The sequence below is a fragment of the Camelus ferus genome, chromosome 16, assembly GCF_009834535.1.
Source record: "Camelus ferus isolate YT-003-E chromosome 16, BCGSAC_Cfer_1.0, whole genome shotgun sequence".
Lineage (NCBI taxonomy): Eukaryota > Metazoa > Chordata > Mammalia > Artiodactyla > Camelidae > Camelus > Camelus ferus.
Genome location: NC_045711.1, coordinates 6,753,718 through 6,773,263, shown reverse-complemented (window position 1 = coordinate 6,773,263; position 19,546 = coordinate 6,753,718). Strand labels below are relative to the sequence as shown.

The window sequence follows — 19,546 nt, the reverse complement described above, 5'->3', positions numbered from 1 at the left end:
GGCAAAAACAGGAAAGAGTTTGCATTTCGAGCTAAGATACGGAGCCTGTTCCTGAAGGCAGTCTGGAATCATGCAGGCTTGTAAGCAACGGCAGGACCAAATTCGTATTTTAGAAAGAAAATTCTCGGCAGTGTTATGGGGTTTGTGGGGCACACTTAGCTAGGGGAATAGCGCCTGGACAAGATCAGAAGCTGAATAAGTACGAAAAGGCAAGGGTGAGAGTTAGGATCCCCTGTGCCTTAGACCTGGTGATTCCAGGGGAGTGGGGTGGGGGTACCTGGAGAGACGGTGAGTCAGTGCTGAGCCAGTACTGGTGGAAGAATCCCCCTGGGCTGCTTGTTGGAAATGGAGGTAGGGGTCATGGGGGGCCCTCACCTTGGGATCACCTTGGGTGGCTGTCATCAAGTGCCCCAGGGATGCCACATGGAGAGGCAACTCCAGGTTGTCCTTGGGAGCAAGTGGGTTATTCCATAAAGACTTATTCCTAAAGACTGTTTGGGACCAGGAAGGGTGGAAGAGATTCTGCAGCCTTTCTGTCAGTTGCCTTAGGGGCTTAAGACTTCAGGGAACTCAAGGAGATGCAAACATCCCCTCATACTCTGAGAAAGGACCCGCCTCCTTGTAGGCGTGCCCCACTTTAAGAAAACCCAGTATACAAAAACCTTGGCTTATGGAACAAGCTGTGTCGAGGAGAGAGTTCATTGCCAACACCAAAGGTTTCAGAATAAGATCCTTTGAAGTCATGCGCTAAATCTTTTGAACCAAAACATTAAGATTTTATTTTCTCTGTAGAGGGCCTCTATTGCAAAACTGAGGACATTTGAACAATTGACTGCTTATGCGCAACAAGTTTAAAAAAAAATAAAAAGTCCACCTGGTTGGTCAGCACTATTGAGCACCTGTGGTTTTCAGAGCTACCCCTGGTGAACCAGGAGTGGTGTTTGCTCCAGAGCCTGGGGCAGCAGGTCAGGCTGGGGGAGAGGGTGCTCACCGTTGGAAGGACCTTCATGTGACACGTCCTGCTTCCGGCTTGGAGTATGACCCATCAAGGGTATGTGAGAGCCCAACTATGGAGCCCTTCCCCGCCTCCCCCTTCCGCCCCCGAAAGCAGAGGCAGTGCTCCGTGGTACTTTGCCATTACTGGATTATTTGCAGGTTTGAAAAGGCTCAGTATCTGATCATAATGTTTTCTTGGATATAAAACACATCCTCTGAATATATAATCAGTGTTTCTTATTTTTTTTTTTTTTTAAGGAATACGGGATATTTGATGTCATAGATGAACAGGTGATGCATGTTTACTTTTTCTAAGGGTTGTTCAGAGCGACTGAACAAAAGTTCCTGTGTCTCTCTCACGTGTGTTTGCACATCTCTGGTTCTGCCTCTCCCCAGAGGTGTGGGGCTGGGAGGTAGACAAGCCCTATAGGTGACTTCAGTGAAGGCTTCCTGAGGAGGGCTTGCTTCTTTTTGATGGATAGAATGAATCCCAGACTTGGGAGCCTCTGGCTCCCTCTGGCACCCAATCGAATATTCGTTTGACCTTTCTATTCCACGGAGTGGGGAAGAGATGGGTGCCTCCTTTCTCATAAATCTTGCCTGGTTGTTTGCTCTGGTACAGCACTCCAGTTGGGTGCTGTTTGAGCATCTGGCTTTGAGTTTTAAGTACTGGCAGGTGCAGGGGGCTGTGGCAGATGAGGGAGTCAAGGCGTGGCACTATTGACAGGGTGAGTTTGTCCTCGGACAGCTGGGCTCTCCTGCTGACATCTCTTGAGTTTGCCACACAAAGACCAGCTCCAGGGAGCTTGTTGCCCTGGGGAAGGGAGCTTGATTGGTAAAATCTCTGGGTGCTGCCAGCTGCAGATCGGGCGTGGCCCTCCTTCCCTGCCTCTTGCACACCCTTTAAGACAGGCCGTCTCGTCTTTGAACCATCCGACTACAGCCATAAGTCAGTCGATCCCTTCTTTGTGCTCCCGAAGGACTTGGCCACTTGGCTAACAAGGGGACAGTTGTTAGCTCATTTCTTCATTCATTATTCATGCAGCTAGTGGTAATTAGCATTTAGTAATGGGGTTTCTGGGGGGAGCTGAGTTGTGTTCATTCACTGAACAAACATTTGTTGATCCCCTGCTCTGGGATGGGTGCAGGGCATGGTGCTGGGGTTACAGAGATGAGGAAGGGGGCTCCTTTGCTCCTGAGTTGAAGTCTGTTTGGGGAGGCAGGTCGTCAACAGGTGTTGGTGTGAAATCAACAGGTGAAGGATGCTGAAGGTGTGACAGGATCTGTGAGGGGGGACGAGTGCAGGGGAGAGCTGGGCAGGCTTCCCAGAGGAAGGGACATTGGACTTGAGCCTTGAAGAGTTGACAGGAAAGAGCTGGGATGCGGGAAAGGGCTCACCCTCCAGGGCAAACACGGTTGTTGAGGTTTCGTTTCCCATGATGGATGATCATGTGCCTTCCTGTCCCTCCTTCTCTCCTGGAGCCTCTGTCACTCAGGGGAATGAATCTGGTGGTCCTGCCAATAGCTTCGTAAGGCAGCTCACGGTGGGAGAGGAGGGGCGAGGGAAGGGTGCTTGGTGAGTCATCCAGGTTCCCCGTGGCTGAAAGGAGCCAGCTTCAAAGCCTAGGGCATATCAAAGATGAAGTGTGTCACACCCACTGAGCGTTTTACACAAATAAGAACCCAGTTTCTGGCTCTGCAACAAAAAGTTGGTCTGCCTTGGGGAGATTTTTTTTTTCCTTTTACGCTGGGGTTGGTTGAGAAGCGTCATTCAGATCAGTGGGCTGAGCTGGTGTTAGCTAGTGGGAGGTGCTATTGGTGCCTCTGTCTCTTTTATTTCAAACCCTGTTTTTCTTTGTTCCAGTTAGTGTTTTATTACTGATACGAATCATTGAGGGACTTGGAAGGAGAGAGAGAGGAAAGGCTTTCCGTATAAACAGCTGTCTTACTGATTCCATCTACAAAGTAGATTTTATAGCGAAAGTATTTGTTCTTGCTTTAAAATGCCAAAACAGCACCGTCATTTCCTCAGCTAAAAGAAGGGTCTTTGAGAATATGGGACCTTCTCCTCCCATCACAAATTTCTATTATGGGGAGGGAATTCCAAAGAACTTTCTTTGAACCAGTCATTTCTAAGGTAATCTCATGTTCGGAGGAGAAAATTTTTCTTTATGAAGTTTGAGTTTCTGGAGCCTGTACCTTCCTGTCTTTGCCCTACAAATTCTGGTTTAAAAAAAAAAAAGATAATCCTCTCTGGTCATCACAGCTGACTACCTGCTTAATGTTTGTGTGTAGATATTTCATTTTCTTTTTTATGCAAGATTTCATCTTTGCATGATCCGAGATAGTTGGTTGCCCTGAGATTATTAATAAATTGAGGCAGTTAATGGGCTGTGACTCAGAACATATATTTAAAAACAAGTTGGAATAAGAAATAGGTCTTTTACAAAATTAATTTTTTGTTAGGCTCCTCTCTTGAGCCTTTTTGTTTGAAGCCAGCTTGCTTTGTAATGTTCATATATGCCCGACTGCAATTAACATAAATTACTTTTAAATACCAGTTAGTTGCTGTGGAGAGAGGCCAGGGTTGTGGCTGCTTATGGAGGGTTAAGAGGTTTGGTCATTGTCTGGGTTTTTATCTCACTGTAGATCAAATTCTGTTCCCTTTGGAGCCTGGCAGATCCGTCAAAGATTGCTTTCTTTGATGGTGAGGAGCAGGACGAAGTCTTTGCCCTGAGTGCCAGCACATTTTCTTACCAAGAGAGAATAAATAATCATAAAATGTTGGCTTGTTTAAAAACGAATTATATTAAATGCAGTGTGGTATCCTAGATTGGATCCTGGAAGAGAAAAACGTATCGGTGGAAAAACTTGTGAAGTCCAAAAAAAAGTCTGTAGTTTAGTTAATGGTATTGAATTGGTGTTAATTTCTTAGTATGATAAATGTATTGTGGTTAATGTAAGATATTAACATTTGAAGAAGCAAGGTGAAAGATATAGGGGAGCTCTATAAATTGTCTTTGCATTTGTTAGAGTCGTTCTAAAATTATTTCAAAGTGAGTTGTTTTAACAAAGGTATATTTGGGATATTCCTCTTGGCTTGGTTGAGATTATATTTGTCTTGTATGCATGCAAAATAATCTACCTATAGGGAGGGCTTGTTTTTCCATACTGCTTCAGAAGCTGGAAAACTAAGGTCTGAGGGAGTCCAGGGAGGTTGTCTCTCCTGACTTGGCCCCTTTTTCATGCTGTCCTTCCATCCTTGTTTATCCGTTGCCGTAGCAGATTTTCTCCCTTCCTGCACACCCTTCTGAAAACTCATGGCCAGCTGACCTCTGCCTCTCATTCCATTGGCATTCATTGCCCGAGATGGACAACTGGCATCTTGTGATCGCCTGTCTTTCTCCTGGAAGGAGCCAGGAATTGGATTTTTCCTGCTGTCTTGTTCACTCTCATTCCATGTGTGTTAAATTTTACTTTAGCAGCCGGATTGGAAGCTTCCTGAGAGTTGGAATTTTGTTTTGCTGTCTTTCTTTTAAAACTTATTGAAAAACACCCCTCCCTATTATATAAATAATGTGTATTCATAATTAAAAAATTAAACGTTAGAGCAGTTATAGTCCAAAGTATAGATTCCCTATTGGGCTGCCTCTCCTCCACCACTACTGTTAATGAATTAGAACATATTTAAGGGGGGAGGGGATAGCTCAAGTGGTAGAGCTGCATACATAGCATGCATGAGGTCCTGGGTTCAATCCCCAGTGCCTCCTTTAAAAACAATAAATAAATAAACCTAACTACCCCCCCCCCCCAAAAAAAAGGTAAGAAAGAAATGATAAAAAAATGAATTGGAATGTATTCTTCAATTTTCTTGTGTGTGTACTAAAAATATATATTATAATTTATGAATATAAGATCCTTTTATATGTATCATTTTGCAGTCTGCTTTTTTCAGTTAACAAAGTCCCTTTTCCTGGTTATTCACATGAGTGACTATGTTTCTGTCTTTTTTGTGTCCTCCTGGATTGACCAGCACATTGTCAACTAGCTAGGTGCATTGTAAACAAGCAGTGGGTGTGCATTAATATTTTTGTTACTGCTTATGTTATTATATTTGATCAGGTGACTTGACTGAGGACACATAGTCCAATGTGTGCTCAGATTGAGGCGAGAAGATGCTGGTATAGCTTTGGTTTTTGCTGGGAGAAAGGCATCTTTATCTGCTTAATATCTGGGGCCAGCTTCCTTGAAGAACATTAGAATTTCAGGAGCTGAAACTGTGACACGTGGGAGAGAGTTAGTTGGGAGAGAGAAGGGTCCCTAGGCTCAGGGGAAGCAAAGATGGCAGCGTGGGAGTGATTCTTGGGCGTTCAAGGAGATGGCTTGTGTAGGGGGTGTCTGAAGTGGCGTGTGAATCAGTTAAACCAGGTGGGCACATGGGGGGAGTTGGAGCAAGGGCAGGACATCTGACCACCAGTGGCTTTGGGGGCTTCTTGGGATGGAAGGACAAAGTGATACAGAGACAATTTCGCTAGGTGGAAAGGGGAGTTGAGCAGAAAAGGATTAGGTCATTGTACGTGTTGAGAGGGTGAGCCCCTTGCAGAGTTTCTTGATGGAGGACCCCGTTTCCACTGGTAACGCTCCAGAGGGAAGCTTGTGGAAGGAAGCTCTTGAGTGCTGCCTGTGAGGTGACGTGCTCATGGCGTGGGGGACAGAGGCTGCTGGGTGTTAGGAAGTCTTAGGAAGTTTCTCCCTGGCCAGTGTGGAGTGCCCAGGAGCTGGGATCTTCCTTCTTACGAAAAGCATGCTGGAAGCCCTCTCTGTGCTGTTACAAGCCCGGTTTGCACATGCTGTGGGTGCAGAGATCTTTCTAGAGTAGATCTTGCTTTGTGGTCAGAATAGATCATTTCCCTTTTGGTTTTGTGTGTCCTTGATAGAATTTTGGCTTGACTCAAGGGAAAAGGGTGGTAGTCAGTACTGAGAGCCCTTAACAAGTAGATTCCTTTTGAGAGAGCAAAAGGTCCCAGAGGAAAAATGGTCCTGTGGAGAGGAGAGGTGTTGAGTTTCGTTTTCTCCCCTCCTTGTACGGAATATTGCCCATTTCACAAAAATGTGAAATGCACAAGTATGAACAGCCATAACACAGGAATGTGAAATCACCAACCTGCTGAGAACCGGAGTATTAGGACCAGCCCCCGTCGCATCCTTGTGTGTTTCACCCCAGTTTGAAGCCCTGCCTACGTACCCTGTGAGGTTTGTTCTTTCCACCTTAAAGAATACTTTGTGGCATTTAGCTTGCTGTTTGCACCCATGCTTGCCTGTTGATGCCTGTAGCTGCAGGAACAGACCACTATTTATCTTTTCTCCTTTTCATTTGAGTTCTTGATTTGTTTTTGTCTGCTCAGTGTTGGCTGTGAATATCCCTGTGCATACCTCCTGGTGTATACATGCCAGAGGTCATCAGAATATATACATCTTGGGGTGGAATTGCTGAGTCATAGGGTACATACAACTGAAGTTTGCTAGAAACTGTGGTTAAACATCCCCTTCCTGTAGCATTTGTACTGCAAGGAGTAGATAGAGCAATTTTCATTGCTCTGGCTTCTCACCAACAGTTGTTATTATCAGACTTTTTAATTTGTGCCAGTTTTGTGGTATCTCGTGGTTTTAATTTGCATTTCCCCGATCAATAGTGAGGTTGAACATCATGCTTGCTTTTTAGGGAAAGGGATCTGAACACTAAAACATGCTTCTTATTCCCTGACACAAAAACTGCTGCTTTGGTAGGACGTGTCTTCCCTAATGCTGTTTTCCTACCTCAGGGCAGAGTCAGACTTGTTTTTCAGTGTATTGTGAGAATTTGGGGAGCATCTGTTTGGCTTGCCACACTGTTCTGGGGTTCTGTGTATTACGGTTGGAGAACTCAGCCAATGCTTGGTCCTGTTGACTTTTTATTTTATAAAGAGCCTGGAGATGACAGCAAGCCAGACTTTCCCTCGTTCGATGGGAGCATATTGTTCCTTTTAATGTAAACAGTCTGATAAACGAGAGTTCAGGCAGGGTCCCTGGGGTATTTGGTGGCAGTGGATCCTGGGCGATGGAGTGGCTTTGGGGAGGCACTGGGGACAGTCCCAGGCAGACATCGGGGACAAGGTGGTGACTGGTGAGGGAGAGGAGGGGGGAAATAAAGTACTTGTAGTGCAAAGAGGGGAGGGGGGCCAGGTGGTCAGAGGTCCAAGGAGGGTTGGGTGGAATTCTGGCATCCAGAGCTGGCTTCGTGGGGCGGTTCCTACATCTGTACTAGGGACTTGTTGGCCAGGGGAGGATGGTGCCTGGGCGAGGCTGCTGGGAGAGGCCAGTCTGTTTTACTACACATTCAGTTGAGTGCTTTCATGTGAAAATAGACCTTTGATGTTCTGGAAAACGAGAAGGAAAATCTGCTTTAACACCTGGGGAAGAGAAGCTGCCTATGGGAAAAAAAAAATGTTCTGTTACGAAAGAATGGAACTGCACAGCTCGACATCTGCTGGTTTGGTTGTTCTAGTAACCCCATGAGGAGGATTGCAGGGCAAAATATAGGCTCTCAGTCCCAAGCGAAATCACGTTTATAGAGGCAGTGTTCAGGGGGAAAAAATATCGGAGGCTGATGTAGTATTTGTATTATGAATACAACTATATAAATCTTACCAGTGCTTACAGACAAGGTCTGGGAGAGAACAGGAAACAACAGTATTAGTTGATTTTGTTTGTTGGGATAGTGTTTTAAAAATCCTTGTAGTATTAGTGTATAAGAAGTCTTTTCTGAAAATGAGCCTGGACTTGGCCATCTGTTATTTTATCACACAACTCTGAGTGCCTGTCCGCACATTTATTTACTGAGTTCGTAACATGAAGGGCACTTTGAGGAAGAACATCCCAGTTCCTGTCTTCAAGAAGCTTAACACGCTATAGCGGGATCCTAGCATGTAAATACTCCAGGAGTCAGTGATGGTTAATGAGGGGAGTGGGTGTCAGGCAGGTGGTACCCAATCATTGTCACAGCAGGTGGGAGAGAGTGCAGGCTCCCACTGGGGGCTCCAGGAGGGCCTCTCAGAGGACATGGTCTGGAGGGAGCTCCTGAAGGGAGGGAGGGTCTGACTAAATGGAAGGAGGAGGAGAGGCAGTTGGGAGTGGGGGAGGGGCTTTGTCCAAAGAGGAGAGGCGGTTAAGGGCGGTTGGCTGTCAGGAGAAGGGGTAAGTGTGACGAGTTCACCCAGAGCTCTTGCCCAGAGCGCACCCTTTTAGGCTATTTTTGGTGGGGTCCTCTTTGAGCAGATGATGAAACCTTTGGACCCTCTCCTAAGAAAGATGATTACGTGCACACATGCTTAAACCACAAGAGGCCCACACAGAGAGGGCTTTGTGTACAGCTTCAAACTTACTTTGGGGGTCCCAGTTCAGAGTAACAAACATGTATTGAGGACTTACTGTGTGCCAGGTGTCTTGTGGGGCTTTGGGGATATGGCAGAAATAGAGAAGCTGGGTCTTGTGCCCTCAGGGAGCTTCGAGTCGGATGGGAAGGACGGACCCTGAAGGGACAGTGACAGGCAGGTGTGTTATTTGGGGGAGAACCGGATGTTGGCCAGGCCATAGCCTGCAGGAAAGGCCCCCTCAGGTAGGTCAGGACTGGGAAATGTGTGTGGGGGGGTGTCTGGTGCAGAATTGCATGGGGAGCCCCAGGGAGCCCAGGTGTGTGGGGTGGACCTCCTCCCTGCTGGTCGTCCGGTCAGGGTCTTGCAGAAAGTCAGGTGTCTCTGGGCCTCCGGCGTTGAGAACAGGAGGAGCAGTATTGTTTTCTGGGCCTTTGTCCTTAGCAACACACGTTCACCTGGAGCCAGCTGTGCATTCTTCTTCCAAACAAACAGCTTTCGGGAAGAGTTTATAAATTAATCTTCTGGGAAAAGAATCTGCCGCAGCGCCAGCGAGGCCGGGGATGTGGCTGACGGAGTCAAACACACGTGGATGCTGGTGCGTGGCAGCCGAGGAGGTTTGGGGAGCCGGCTCGGTGCCGCACACGTCGGGCCCTCCTTCCTCCTGGCGGTAGGGGGTGCGGCTCGGTTCTGGAAGGCGCAGGGCGGCCAGTTGTGTGAAGCTGGCCCCATCACAGCCCTGGGAGGAGATGGTCCCGTGTCACAGATGAGGAATCTGACACACAGGTTACGACTGACCTGCTCAGGTCAGAGCTACATTCCTTGGAGGCCAGGGTTGCAGATTCTGCTCCTTCTCTACCATTTAGGCGGCCTTCCCCCCATCCCAGCTGTTTATAAACAGGTAGCATGACCCGCACAATGTGTGAAAGTCTCTCTGTGAACCGTCACTTCCAACTGGGAGAGCATTTCTGAGCACCTGCCCCATCCACTTTTAAAGAGGGTAGGGTGCTGAGGTTGTGTTAAGGTCTAACTACACTCAGGCATTCAGCAGGTATTTACTGAGTGTCTGCTAAGTGAGTCAAACCGACAGAGATCCAGATCAGGCTTTCCTTCCAGCCATCCACGTAGGGTGGAAACGGGCCTGGGCTCCTGCCTTCCAGGGCTGGGGAAGCAGCGGGAAGTCTCCAGGGAGTTGGGATCAGCGCCCACTCATTCCTCTGCCTGAGAGGAGGAGTTCTCTCCTGCCTCTTGTGCTTGACTCCGCCGGTCCCTCTCCACCCGCAGGCCTTCTGGGGCTTGGAGTTCACAGCCGCCCGCAGAGGAGAGCCCTTCCTGCCTGCTAATGAGAGGGAGAGAGTGATTCCCACTGAGAGCTGCTTGTTAAAAAGTTAGACTCCTCTGCGGTTTCACCAAACAGATGACCTTAACGGTGATGGAATAACAAAGCGCGGTCCCTTTTGCCTTTGTACCTCCCTGCCCTGCTGTCTCCCGCTCCTCAGCTGTAGGTCCTGGAGTTCTGGTCCTCAAATGAGGATGAGGCCATTTGTCCTTAGTGGATGGGCGGGAGGGAGACCCTGCTGACCCCTCGTGTTCCTAGGAATTGGGGGCATATGGTGGCAGCTAGAGGCACACACACCCCCCCTTTTTTTTTTTTTGGCTCATTTCTGTTCAAATTTGGTGGACACTACTGTGACTTGGTTTATGAAAATATGGTGTAAAGATACCCCTCATATCATATTTAGGAAGCAAACTGATGGACTAAGTAATCATTTGGTTCTCAAAAGGATTCCTTGGGGCTCCTTTAACTGGGGAGTCCCTGAAACATTTATATTAGGACTTAGTCTTTGGTAAGTAAATTTCCGTAGTTTCTGAGGAACATTTTGAGCTTCTGATACCTCCTTATTCCTTAAATCTTCCAATATTTTCTGAATTCTCAGGTTTCTTCACTGTGTTTTCTTAACACTTCATTTACCCCTGTGATGGTTAATTTTATATGTCATCTTGGCTAGGCTATTTTTAGTGCTCATTTGTTGGGCCAAACACTAGCCCAGATAATGCTTGAAGAAATTTGTAGATAGGTTAACATTTAAAATGAAGTGACTTTAAGGCAAGCAGATTACGTTCTATAATGGAGGTGGGGGTGGGGTGGGCCCGACCCAATCAGTTGAAGGCTTTAAGCACAAAGACTAAAGTTTCCGGAAGAGGAAGTGGTTTTACCTCAGAATGCAACATAGAAAACCTTCTTGAGTTTCCAGGCTGCTGGCTTGCCCTGTAGACTTCAGACTTAAGGCTGCAGCACCAGTTCTAACCTGAATTTCCAGCCTTCTGGACTGCCCTGTGAGTTTCAGACTTGCCTACTCCGTTTCTTGAAATAAATATCCCTCCCATTGTCTCTCTCTGTCTCTCTCTCTCTGTAATATCATAGGTATCTCCTTTTGATTCTGTTGCTCTGGAGAACCCTGACTAATCCACCTGCTGTCGTAGTAACTGCTTCCTAATTGTCTTTTTCTCCCTTTTGGACCATAGGCTACATGGGAGCAGGGACAGTGTCTGTCTTGTACTCTGTTCTATTTCAAGTGCCTTATATAGAGCCCGACACACAGAAGATGGCTGGTAAATAGAGGAAGAATGAAGGCAGGGGTCTATATTCACTAAGTGAAGGAAGGGATCTGTATCCACCGAGAGGCAGTGATTTTTGTCTTTGTGGTTAAGACAGGGCTGAGTCGCAGCCCCGGCTCCACTGGGATCACAAGTTCCTCGTTTGCAGCAGAGAAGACGTGACATCTGTCTCCCGAGGGGTTGTAAGAATTAAGTGAGATGATGTGTCTGGCATGTAGTAGCTGTAAGCCAGAGCAAACCAAACAGTAATAGCCATTACTGTACTGTGACCACCACCCCACTGCCACCCCCACCCCCACCAGCATCATTTTCCAAGGTTGCTTCAAGGATTCCATGAGCTAATGAATATAAAATTCCTAGCACATAATAGCAGATCACAAGTGCTGGTTCCCTTCTCAGTACCAAGCTCTCTCATGTGCATATTTTCACTAAATTTAATTCTGTTTAAATCCTATGATGTGGTTTTAATTGCTCCATGTTAATGATGAGGATACTGAATCCTAGAGCTAAGTGACTTACCCAGAATTCAGTAGCAGATTTTTACGTGTGCCTCCTTGATGACTAGGATTCAGTCTCACACTGGCCAGGTCCAGCTCCTGTCCTCTTCTCTCTCTGATGTGTTGCTTTGGGAGGCCTGTGTCATTTTTGGCCCTGGTTTTCCGCGTGCCCTGTTGTTTTGTTACCACCGGCCTTTGCTTGGTATGGGAGGGCATGCACCTCCTTACAGCTCTATGGGCTCAGAGGGGCCCCAAACTGAAAGTGGGTGGTTTTTCTTCCAAAAGGTCCTTTATAAGTTGGTCACTGGGAGTAGGAATGAGGATTCCCATGGAAACAGCATGAAAATAGTACTTTGGTTTTTAGGGCAGCCCGTAAAGCCTGGAAGAAGGCAGTCCTTTTGAGGCCTGAGTCTCCCTGAACTTGAGTTGCTCTGAAGTTGGACTTGGGCAGCTCTGGCTGGTTTCAGCGGGAGTGGGGTGGGAGGTTGGTGGAGGAGAGATTGCCTTTATCCAGTCCGCGGCAGAGTTGTCCAGTGGGGTGAAGGTGGGCCTCAAACACAGGGAATTCCTTGGGCCCTACTCCAGATAAGCCCGGAGACCCCTTGGGCTCTCTGTTCTTCCTCGATTAGGCCCCCAGGACTCAGCCTTCTCGCCCCTCCTCTGACACCGCGATCGCCTGCTCATCCCTGGGGGCTCTTCTAAGACAGGCTCCTCGGAGGGTGCATCCCCCTACCTCCCACTTGTATTGTCCTGAGGATAAGCCCCTTTTCCTGGCAGGTTTTATTGTTAGTTGTTGCAGGCTCCAGTAGGAAGAAATCTCAGTGATGACAGAGGCCGGAGTACAACTGTTGATCCCGTGGTACCATGGAGGGAACTGAATCCTAAACTAAGCTGAGTGACTTGTCCAAGGTCACCTGCTGTCACCTGCCAGGTTTCCCAGGGTGAGGGCTGCCTGTGTTTCCATCACAGTGTGGAGGTGTCACATCCTCAGTGGTTGGCCTTTGTGATCCTATAGGCTGGGACTGAGTCTTCTTGAGAATACCCACCTCGGTTTTCTGTGGGTTGGAGAAAGCCTTTGAAAAGAAACACTAATGCTCTTTAATAAGTTAAAATGCACTGCACAGAGACTCTTTGAACATAAGCAAGTGTATAGATCATCTGTTCTACTGGGCTTAATCCTTGTAGGGAATTTTATTTTTTATTGAAGTGTAGTCGATTTACAATGTTGTGTTAATTTCTCGTGTACAGCATGGTGATTTATTTATACATACATATATTCCTTTTCATATTCTTTTTCGTTGTAGGCCATTACAAGGTGTTGAATATAGTTCCCTGTGCTCGTAGGGAATTTTAGCCTCAAGTTTGGGGAAAAGAACTTATAAGTGCATCCTTCTTTCCTGCAAGCTGGAACCTGTGTTCAGGGCAAGCCCCTCCTATTACTTGGATCATGTTCCCTGGTTTATTCTGAAATTGCTTTGGGTTTTCTGACAGCTCATATTCCTCTCTGTCACCAGTCACCTTCCAGGATGGGCTTGCCAAATAAGTGGCTTCAAATCCCTGTCAGCCACTTGTTATAGGGCCTTACTATGGGGCAAAGGGTATAATAAAACATGACTATATGTAGGGGGATTTGTACCTGTTACGTGTATTACGTGTGTGTGTGTTACGTGTATGGTATTGCGAGAAAAGTATATGCTGTAAATATTAGGAAATGTTAGCACGAATAAGTGAGATTTAGTTGCTGTGGCTTGATCGTCTTTGAGGGGGATTCCTGCTCAGAAGAGTGGGTGTCGGCTCCAGATGGCCATGTGTCAGTTACCTGAGATCCAAGCTCAGAAAGGAGTGAGTGCGGAAGGAGAGGCCGGGGAGGCCCTGCCTGGGGAGTCTCGCCAGTAACAGCCGGAGCGGAGGGTGGGGCAAGTCTTGACTCGGTGGCAGAAGCATTCTTGAGGCCAGAGTTAAGTGCTGTTAGTAATCAATAGGCTCAGTTGCAGTCTGGCCTGCTGCAAGGATGGGTGGTCGGTCTCTGTCCGCCGGGCTTCAGCCTCTCACCCAGCAGAGAGTGGTGATGGGGATGGAGGTGCGTCCTCCGCGAAGTTGGCTCTGGGGTAGCTGGCACATTGCTCTCTTCCAGAACGAGCAGTAGCAGAGCACCTGGGAGCGACCTCAGGCCTGTGAATGGAGCCCAGCAAAGAGGCAGGGCCCATATAGACCTTGTCCTCTTGTATTTGAAGCACAGGAAGGGACTTGTGTTCTCCCCACAAGTGAAGGACTGTGGGCACTTTGCAGATTCAATAGGCCTCAGTTTATCCACCAGTGCAATGGGGATATTAATGGACCAGCATCCCACCCACCCCTCTCCCCACGCTGAGTGCCGTTCAGATCGAGGCCAGGCAAGGAGTGGCCCAAAAGCCTTTGTAGGTGAAGAGAGTCTTGGTGTCCAGTGCAGCTGGGTTCAAATCCTTTTCTTTTCTTAAGTTATCTGGGGATCCTGGGCAAGTTGCTTGTTCCTTCTCAGCCTTAGTTTGCTTGTCAATATACGAAGAATACAATTTTTTGAATGACAGGGTTGCTGTGAGGATTTGGTGAGTCTCTGTGTAGCATGTGTCGAATTCATGCAGTGTCCAGAGCACACTTGATGCTCGGTCAATGGTGGTCCTCGTGACTGTTACTGTTACTGTTGTGCTGGTGGTGCTGTATAGAAAATCAGGCCTGCAGGCCCACCTTGCCGGTGGCTGGTGCCAGGGAGCCCTTGGCGCCCAGTGAAAGTGCAGGAGGGCTTTGGCCATGGAGACCAGCTGTGCCTGAAGCCGCCTGTCTGCAGTGACCTCTGCGTAGGTGACAAAGGGGTGCTGGGCCCTGGAACATCCTTGGGGATGGACATACTTCTTTGCTAGGAGCAGTGTGCCCCTGGATCTTGAAATCCCATTTTGTGAACGATAAGAGATAAAAGAGGGCCATCACTGCTTCCATAGGCAATAAGAGAGTCATCACTGTTCTAGAGGGTTCTAGGAGGTTCCTGAAAGCGACCTCAACACTAAGGGTTGGTGGTGTAATGCCTTTGGCTCAAGGGAGGTGCGAAGGCCACAGGAGAGAATTCAGGCCATTGTAGCATCTTTGATACCTGCTTTCTTGGGAGACAAGCCTTCATGCTCCAGTCTGGAGGGGCCACTGCTGAGGTCGGAGGGGAGCAGAGCACAGTGGTAAGCAGCCCTCTCCTCCAGGGTAGAGGAGGAGCTGCTTGAGGGCCCCTGGCCGTATTGTCAGAGGATTCTGTAGAGCACCCTGTCTGGCAGCACTGAACTACATTCTTTTCTAATTTCTTCTCGGTGTCTGAGATCACCTTTGCTAAGAGAAGGGTGCCTTCAATCCAAAGCCTGTGTCCAGTTGTGTAGCAATTCCTGCCGCCCCTCTATCCCCTCTTCCCAAGTTTTCTATATCAGACCAACTGGAGGAAACCTGATGTGGGGGCACTTGTGGGGCTGGGGGTGGACGCTGACCTCTGGATGCAAGTCCGTGGGCTCCCCAGGGGCCCAGGATGGGAAGACTCCCCCGGGACGCACCTGACGAGGGATCAGACCCTGTGCTGGAGTTTCAAGGCTGGCCAAAGAGCGAACCCGGCTATCTCTGGAGTAGAAATCGACCCTAAACGAAAGTGACCCTTTATGGTTCAGGTTCCGAGTAAAAAGGAAAAAAAAAACATTCTACAATTTTGCCTGGGCTGTTCTTTATGGGCTTGGATGGCACCATAACTTTTAACTTGACTGCTTTTTGAATATGAAGGATTCCTGTATCTTATATTCCTATGAATTGATGGCCTGCTTCAGATCCTCCTCTAGAACACAGGTTTCCAGGCACCGTCTTAATCCCAAGAAAGGGGTAAGGTTCCCCTTTGCCCTCGTGGGCATTCCTTTCCCGACACGTCTCAGCTCTCCTTTAGGGCTGCAGTGAAGTTTAACCCCGGCGGGTTTGCGGAAGTGCTTGGTCGCCTACCGCACGTTCAGAGTGGGTCCCTCGGACTTTCTTTGGTCTCCTCTCCTGGCGCAAAATACATCCACGCCCAGGGGATGGTGAAGCAGCAGTCCAAATCTGCCTTCCCTCCCTGCCCAGTGTTTAGTTCTCACTGCCTTTTGACAAAAGAATTACTTTCTCTTCCTGGTTTTGAATCGAGGACCTTTTGTGAATTTCCTGCAAATGTGATCAATGCTAGTCTGTAGAAACCAGCTGCCCCTTCTGGCTGGGGTGGCGTTTTTAACACCTGGCAGTTTGCATTTCAATATGGTGGCTTAAAAAACACACACACACACCAAATAAAACCCAGCTCAAAACAGTGATCATTCTTGGCTGCCTAGAGGGAAACAAGAGTGGGGGAGGCGGCCGAGGGCCCTGGCTGAGGCAGGCAGGCAGGCATGGGACCTTGCTGGGAAGTAACTGCCCTCCTTCCATTCAATCTGGGTGACATCTGTGGCCGCCCTCCGTGCACCGTGCACTGTGCGAGGTGCTGGAGCCCCAGGCATGGGGGAGACAGGTCTCTGCCCTTGAAGAGCTCACATGTAGCTGGGTGCAGGCTGGGCAGGTACCTGCAGGCCAGGGCACCCTGAAGGCAGAAAGGATGACTTCCCAAGGTGGGTGGTGCCTGAATGGGGTCTTGGAAGACGGTAGGTTAGCTTCGTAGGGCTGCTGTAGCAAAATAGTACCGACTGGGCGCTTTAAACACCAGGCGTTGATAGTCTCACAGGTTTGGAAGTCCGAGATCAGGGTGTCAGTGGGGTTGCCTCTTTCCGAGGGCTGTGAGGGAAGGATCCGTTCTAGGCCTCTCTCCTTGGCTTCTTGATGGCCATCTTCTCCTTCCGAGGGCTGTGAGGGAAGGATCCGTTCTAGGCCTCTCTCCTTGGCTTCTTGATGGCCATCTTCTCCCTGGGTCTTCATGCTGTCTTCCCTCGGTGCAAGTATGCATGTATGTCTGTCCAAATTTCTTCTTCTTATAAGGACACCAGTCATACTGGATTAGGGCCCACCCCTATGACCTTATTTAACTTAATTTAACTTCTTTAAAGACTGGACCTCCAAATGGTTACATTTTGAGGCCTGGATGGTTAGGTTTTCAACTTGTGAATTTGGGGGAGACGTGGTTCTCCCATAATAGATGGTAAGAGTTTTCCAGGAAGGTGGAGTAGCTGTGGGAAGGGTTTTTCTCCCAAAGGGAGTAGCAGGTGCCCAGGTACCAAGGACAGAAACAACGCTGTGTATTTTGGGAGCAAGTATGCACTTGTGGGCATGTGAGATGGAAAAGGGAAAATAGAGGGGTCAGACCCTATGTGAATCAAGAGTTGGGACTTGATTCTAGAGCCTTGCAGCTCAAAGAGTCGTCTCTGAACCAGCAGCATAAGCTGGGAGCTCCTAGGAGATGCAGGATCTCAGGCCCCACCCCAGACCTGCTCAAGTCAGCATCCGAGTTAAAGCAAGATCCCAGGTAATTCATGTGCACATTCAAGTTTGAGAAGCGCTGGTCTAGAGCAGTGGTTCTAGGGCTTGGTTGCCTGGAGCTCTTCCCTTCAAAGTTCTGATTTACTGGGTTTTGGGTGTGGCCTGGGCTTTGGGGTCTTTTTTTTTTTTTTAAAAGCTCCCTAGGTGATTCTAATTGCAGCCAGGATTGATAATCACTGTTTTGGGCAGTGGGGAGCCATGGAGAGTTTAAGGCAGGATGTGGTGTGGGGTAGGAGGCACAGAAATTGCTTCTGTCCCCTTTCCCAAGAGCAGGAGCTCATGGGGAACCTTTGGGACCAAAACGAGCCTTATCTCCCCCAGTGACTGTCCTGCTGCTGTTTGCCTGGGGTCAGAGGAGCGAAGGATGAAATGCAGCTTACCTACCTGTTACGGGGGCCTTGACTTGTGTGTGGCCCAGTCTTCTCAAGGCCTCCCACCCCCAGGGGAGGATTTAACCCCACTGCTACCAGCATTTCTGGGGACAGGAGCTGATGGAAATGAGCCTGTACTGGGGGAGGGAGAGCAGATACCAGGAGTAGGAGAGGAATTCCCAGCCAGGTTTTCTGGAAGTGGTTTTCTTATTTCCCCTGGCCCTGGAGGTTCTTGAAGGCCGGGCCCACTCCTCGGAAAGGATGCTTTTCATGGCTGTTGCATGCACCAGATAAGCTCCCCAAAGCCCACTGGTGATAAAGGTGATCTGGAGAAAACAAACATCTGTGAAAAAGCAAACAAACCCAAACACCCAAACAGCATTTATCCCAGTTTAGCGGCGAGACTTGGATTAGGCAGGTCACATGGCCCACAACTTTCCTTCAATCCTTAGGAGACTTCCGTGGAAATCTTTTTCGGCAGCTTTGCAATTTTGATTTTCAGTTAATTAGATTTGTGCTGTTTGGGAGACTTGGTTAATGCATTTCACCCCACAGAGCTAATTTGCCTCTGTCTAAATTAGGTCTTTGCTATGGCAGAGGGTGTACCCGGGATATGTGAATAAAGACTCGCAGGGGTATTGAGAGGCCTTCAGACGGTAAACAGGAGAGGGCTTTGAAATCACCGTTTGTCATCGTCATCATTATCATGGAATGTCTGAGGTCCCACCGAGCGGATAGAGGTGTTCTTCAGAGAAAGGGCATCGTCACGTGACCACACGGCAGCCTTGTTACACGTCTCTTGAAATCCAACCTTGGTGTATTGTCTACAAGGGGTTATGACATTAACGAGAAGGAAAATCAACTTGGAGAGTATAAAGTGATGGATGCCACAAAGCAGTACGTGTACCATCTCTAAACTCTTGGAACTGAGAGGGGCCTTAGGGATTACCTCATTTTACAAGCCTGGGAAACTGAGGCCTAGGGACCTTCCTACATTTGAGTTTGGAAAATTGTAGGCTGCTTTTCCTTCTCCGTGTATCCTTGCTCCCCCGCCCCCTTTGGGTGGACAGAAAGGAGGCGAGGGAGGTTAATCCGTGTGAATACGTGTGAATATTTGAGAGGCGCCTCTAGGAACTGAGTGACAGCTCGGGGTCCCGTTTTATGGATTTATCACAGGTCCTGTCGTTTGTTCCCCTTCTCTGGTGTCAGAGATTATAGACTGCTTGTTAGTGATATGACACTAGGAATCATAATTTAATAATTTACATCCTGCTGCTCTTCTCCAAAGGCTTGGAGACAGCGAAAAAAGAAAAGGGAGCCAGGTAGATAGAATCAGGCTGTTCAGAGGAGCACTCTGGAGCCATCTGTGTAGGTGCCTGTGGATGAGATAGTTAGGACCTGTGTGTTAGAGATCATGGGTACCGTCCAGACTGGGGGCTTAGATTCCCTTTGCTTCCCCTCTGCATCTCTGATGTGATCAGTTTCAAGTGGCTTGCCCGCAGGAGTGCTGCTGATCAGTGGGTGGGTGGAGTGTGCACTCGATTAGCCATGCCTGTCAGGGCCAGGGGATGGGGGCATCAGTGTGCTTGCTCTCCGTTGCCATCTCTTCTGCCTGCACCACCAGCTGAGATTTTGATGTGTGGAGAATCCTATTTTAGGCATTTTGGAAAAAGACAGAAGCATTACCTCTGTCCTTGGGGGAAATTACAGTCCCATCAGGGAGGCAGAATATAGGCACGAAGAGGACTTAGTGCCCACATAATCTCAACAATCTCCATTAGCATTATTAGCATAATTTAGTAATAGCTGCCCTCTAACGCTGTATCACACTGTATAGTTTTGACACAGGCAGTGGATAGGACAGAAATGAATGTAGGTGGCAGACCAAGAAGTCAGGACACTGAGATGGGGACTTATTTCCTAAGGCCACGCAGCTGGTAAACACAGCCCATGACGTCAGAGCAGTGAAGCTCTGGCCTCCGTTGTGCTTCTCAGGAAGGGGCCCCGGGAGGGGTTTAAAGCGGGATGTGGAAGGTGGGCAGGGTGGGCATGCCTGGGAACGAGGGAGGAGAGCCAGTGAGGGTTTTCAGTGCTGGTCGGTGGCATCTCCTCTGGACATCCTTTTCTTGGAGTCTTACCTCCATTCCAGACTCTAGACTGGAGACAC

At 48.4% G+C, this 19,546-nt stretch overlaps 1 protein-coding gene across 10 annotated transcripts in view; it reads left to right on the top strand.

The window, feature by feature from the left end:
• The window catches only part of MSI2 (musashi RNA binding protein 2), a 379,910-nt gene that overhangs the window by 32,534 nt on the left and 327,830 nt on the right, over positions 1–19,546 (top strand). For 7 of the 10 annotated variants that reach the window (XR_004326623.1, XM_032498440.1, XM_032498445.1 and 4 more), the window contains exon 6: positions 1,255–1,287. The exons of the other annotated variants lie outside the window; for them this stretch is intronic. Coding sequence is in view for 6 of the 7 variants with exons in the window: in XM_032498440.1 (XP_032354331.1) it covers positions 1,255–1,287 (33 nt within the window). In the remaining variant the exon portion in view is untranslated. The remainder of the gene's footprint in view (positions 1–1,254; positions 1,288–19,546) is intronic. 10 annotated transcript variants of the gene reach the window in all.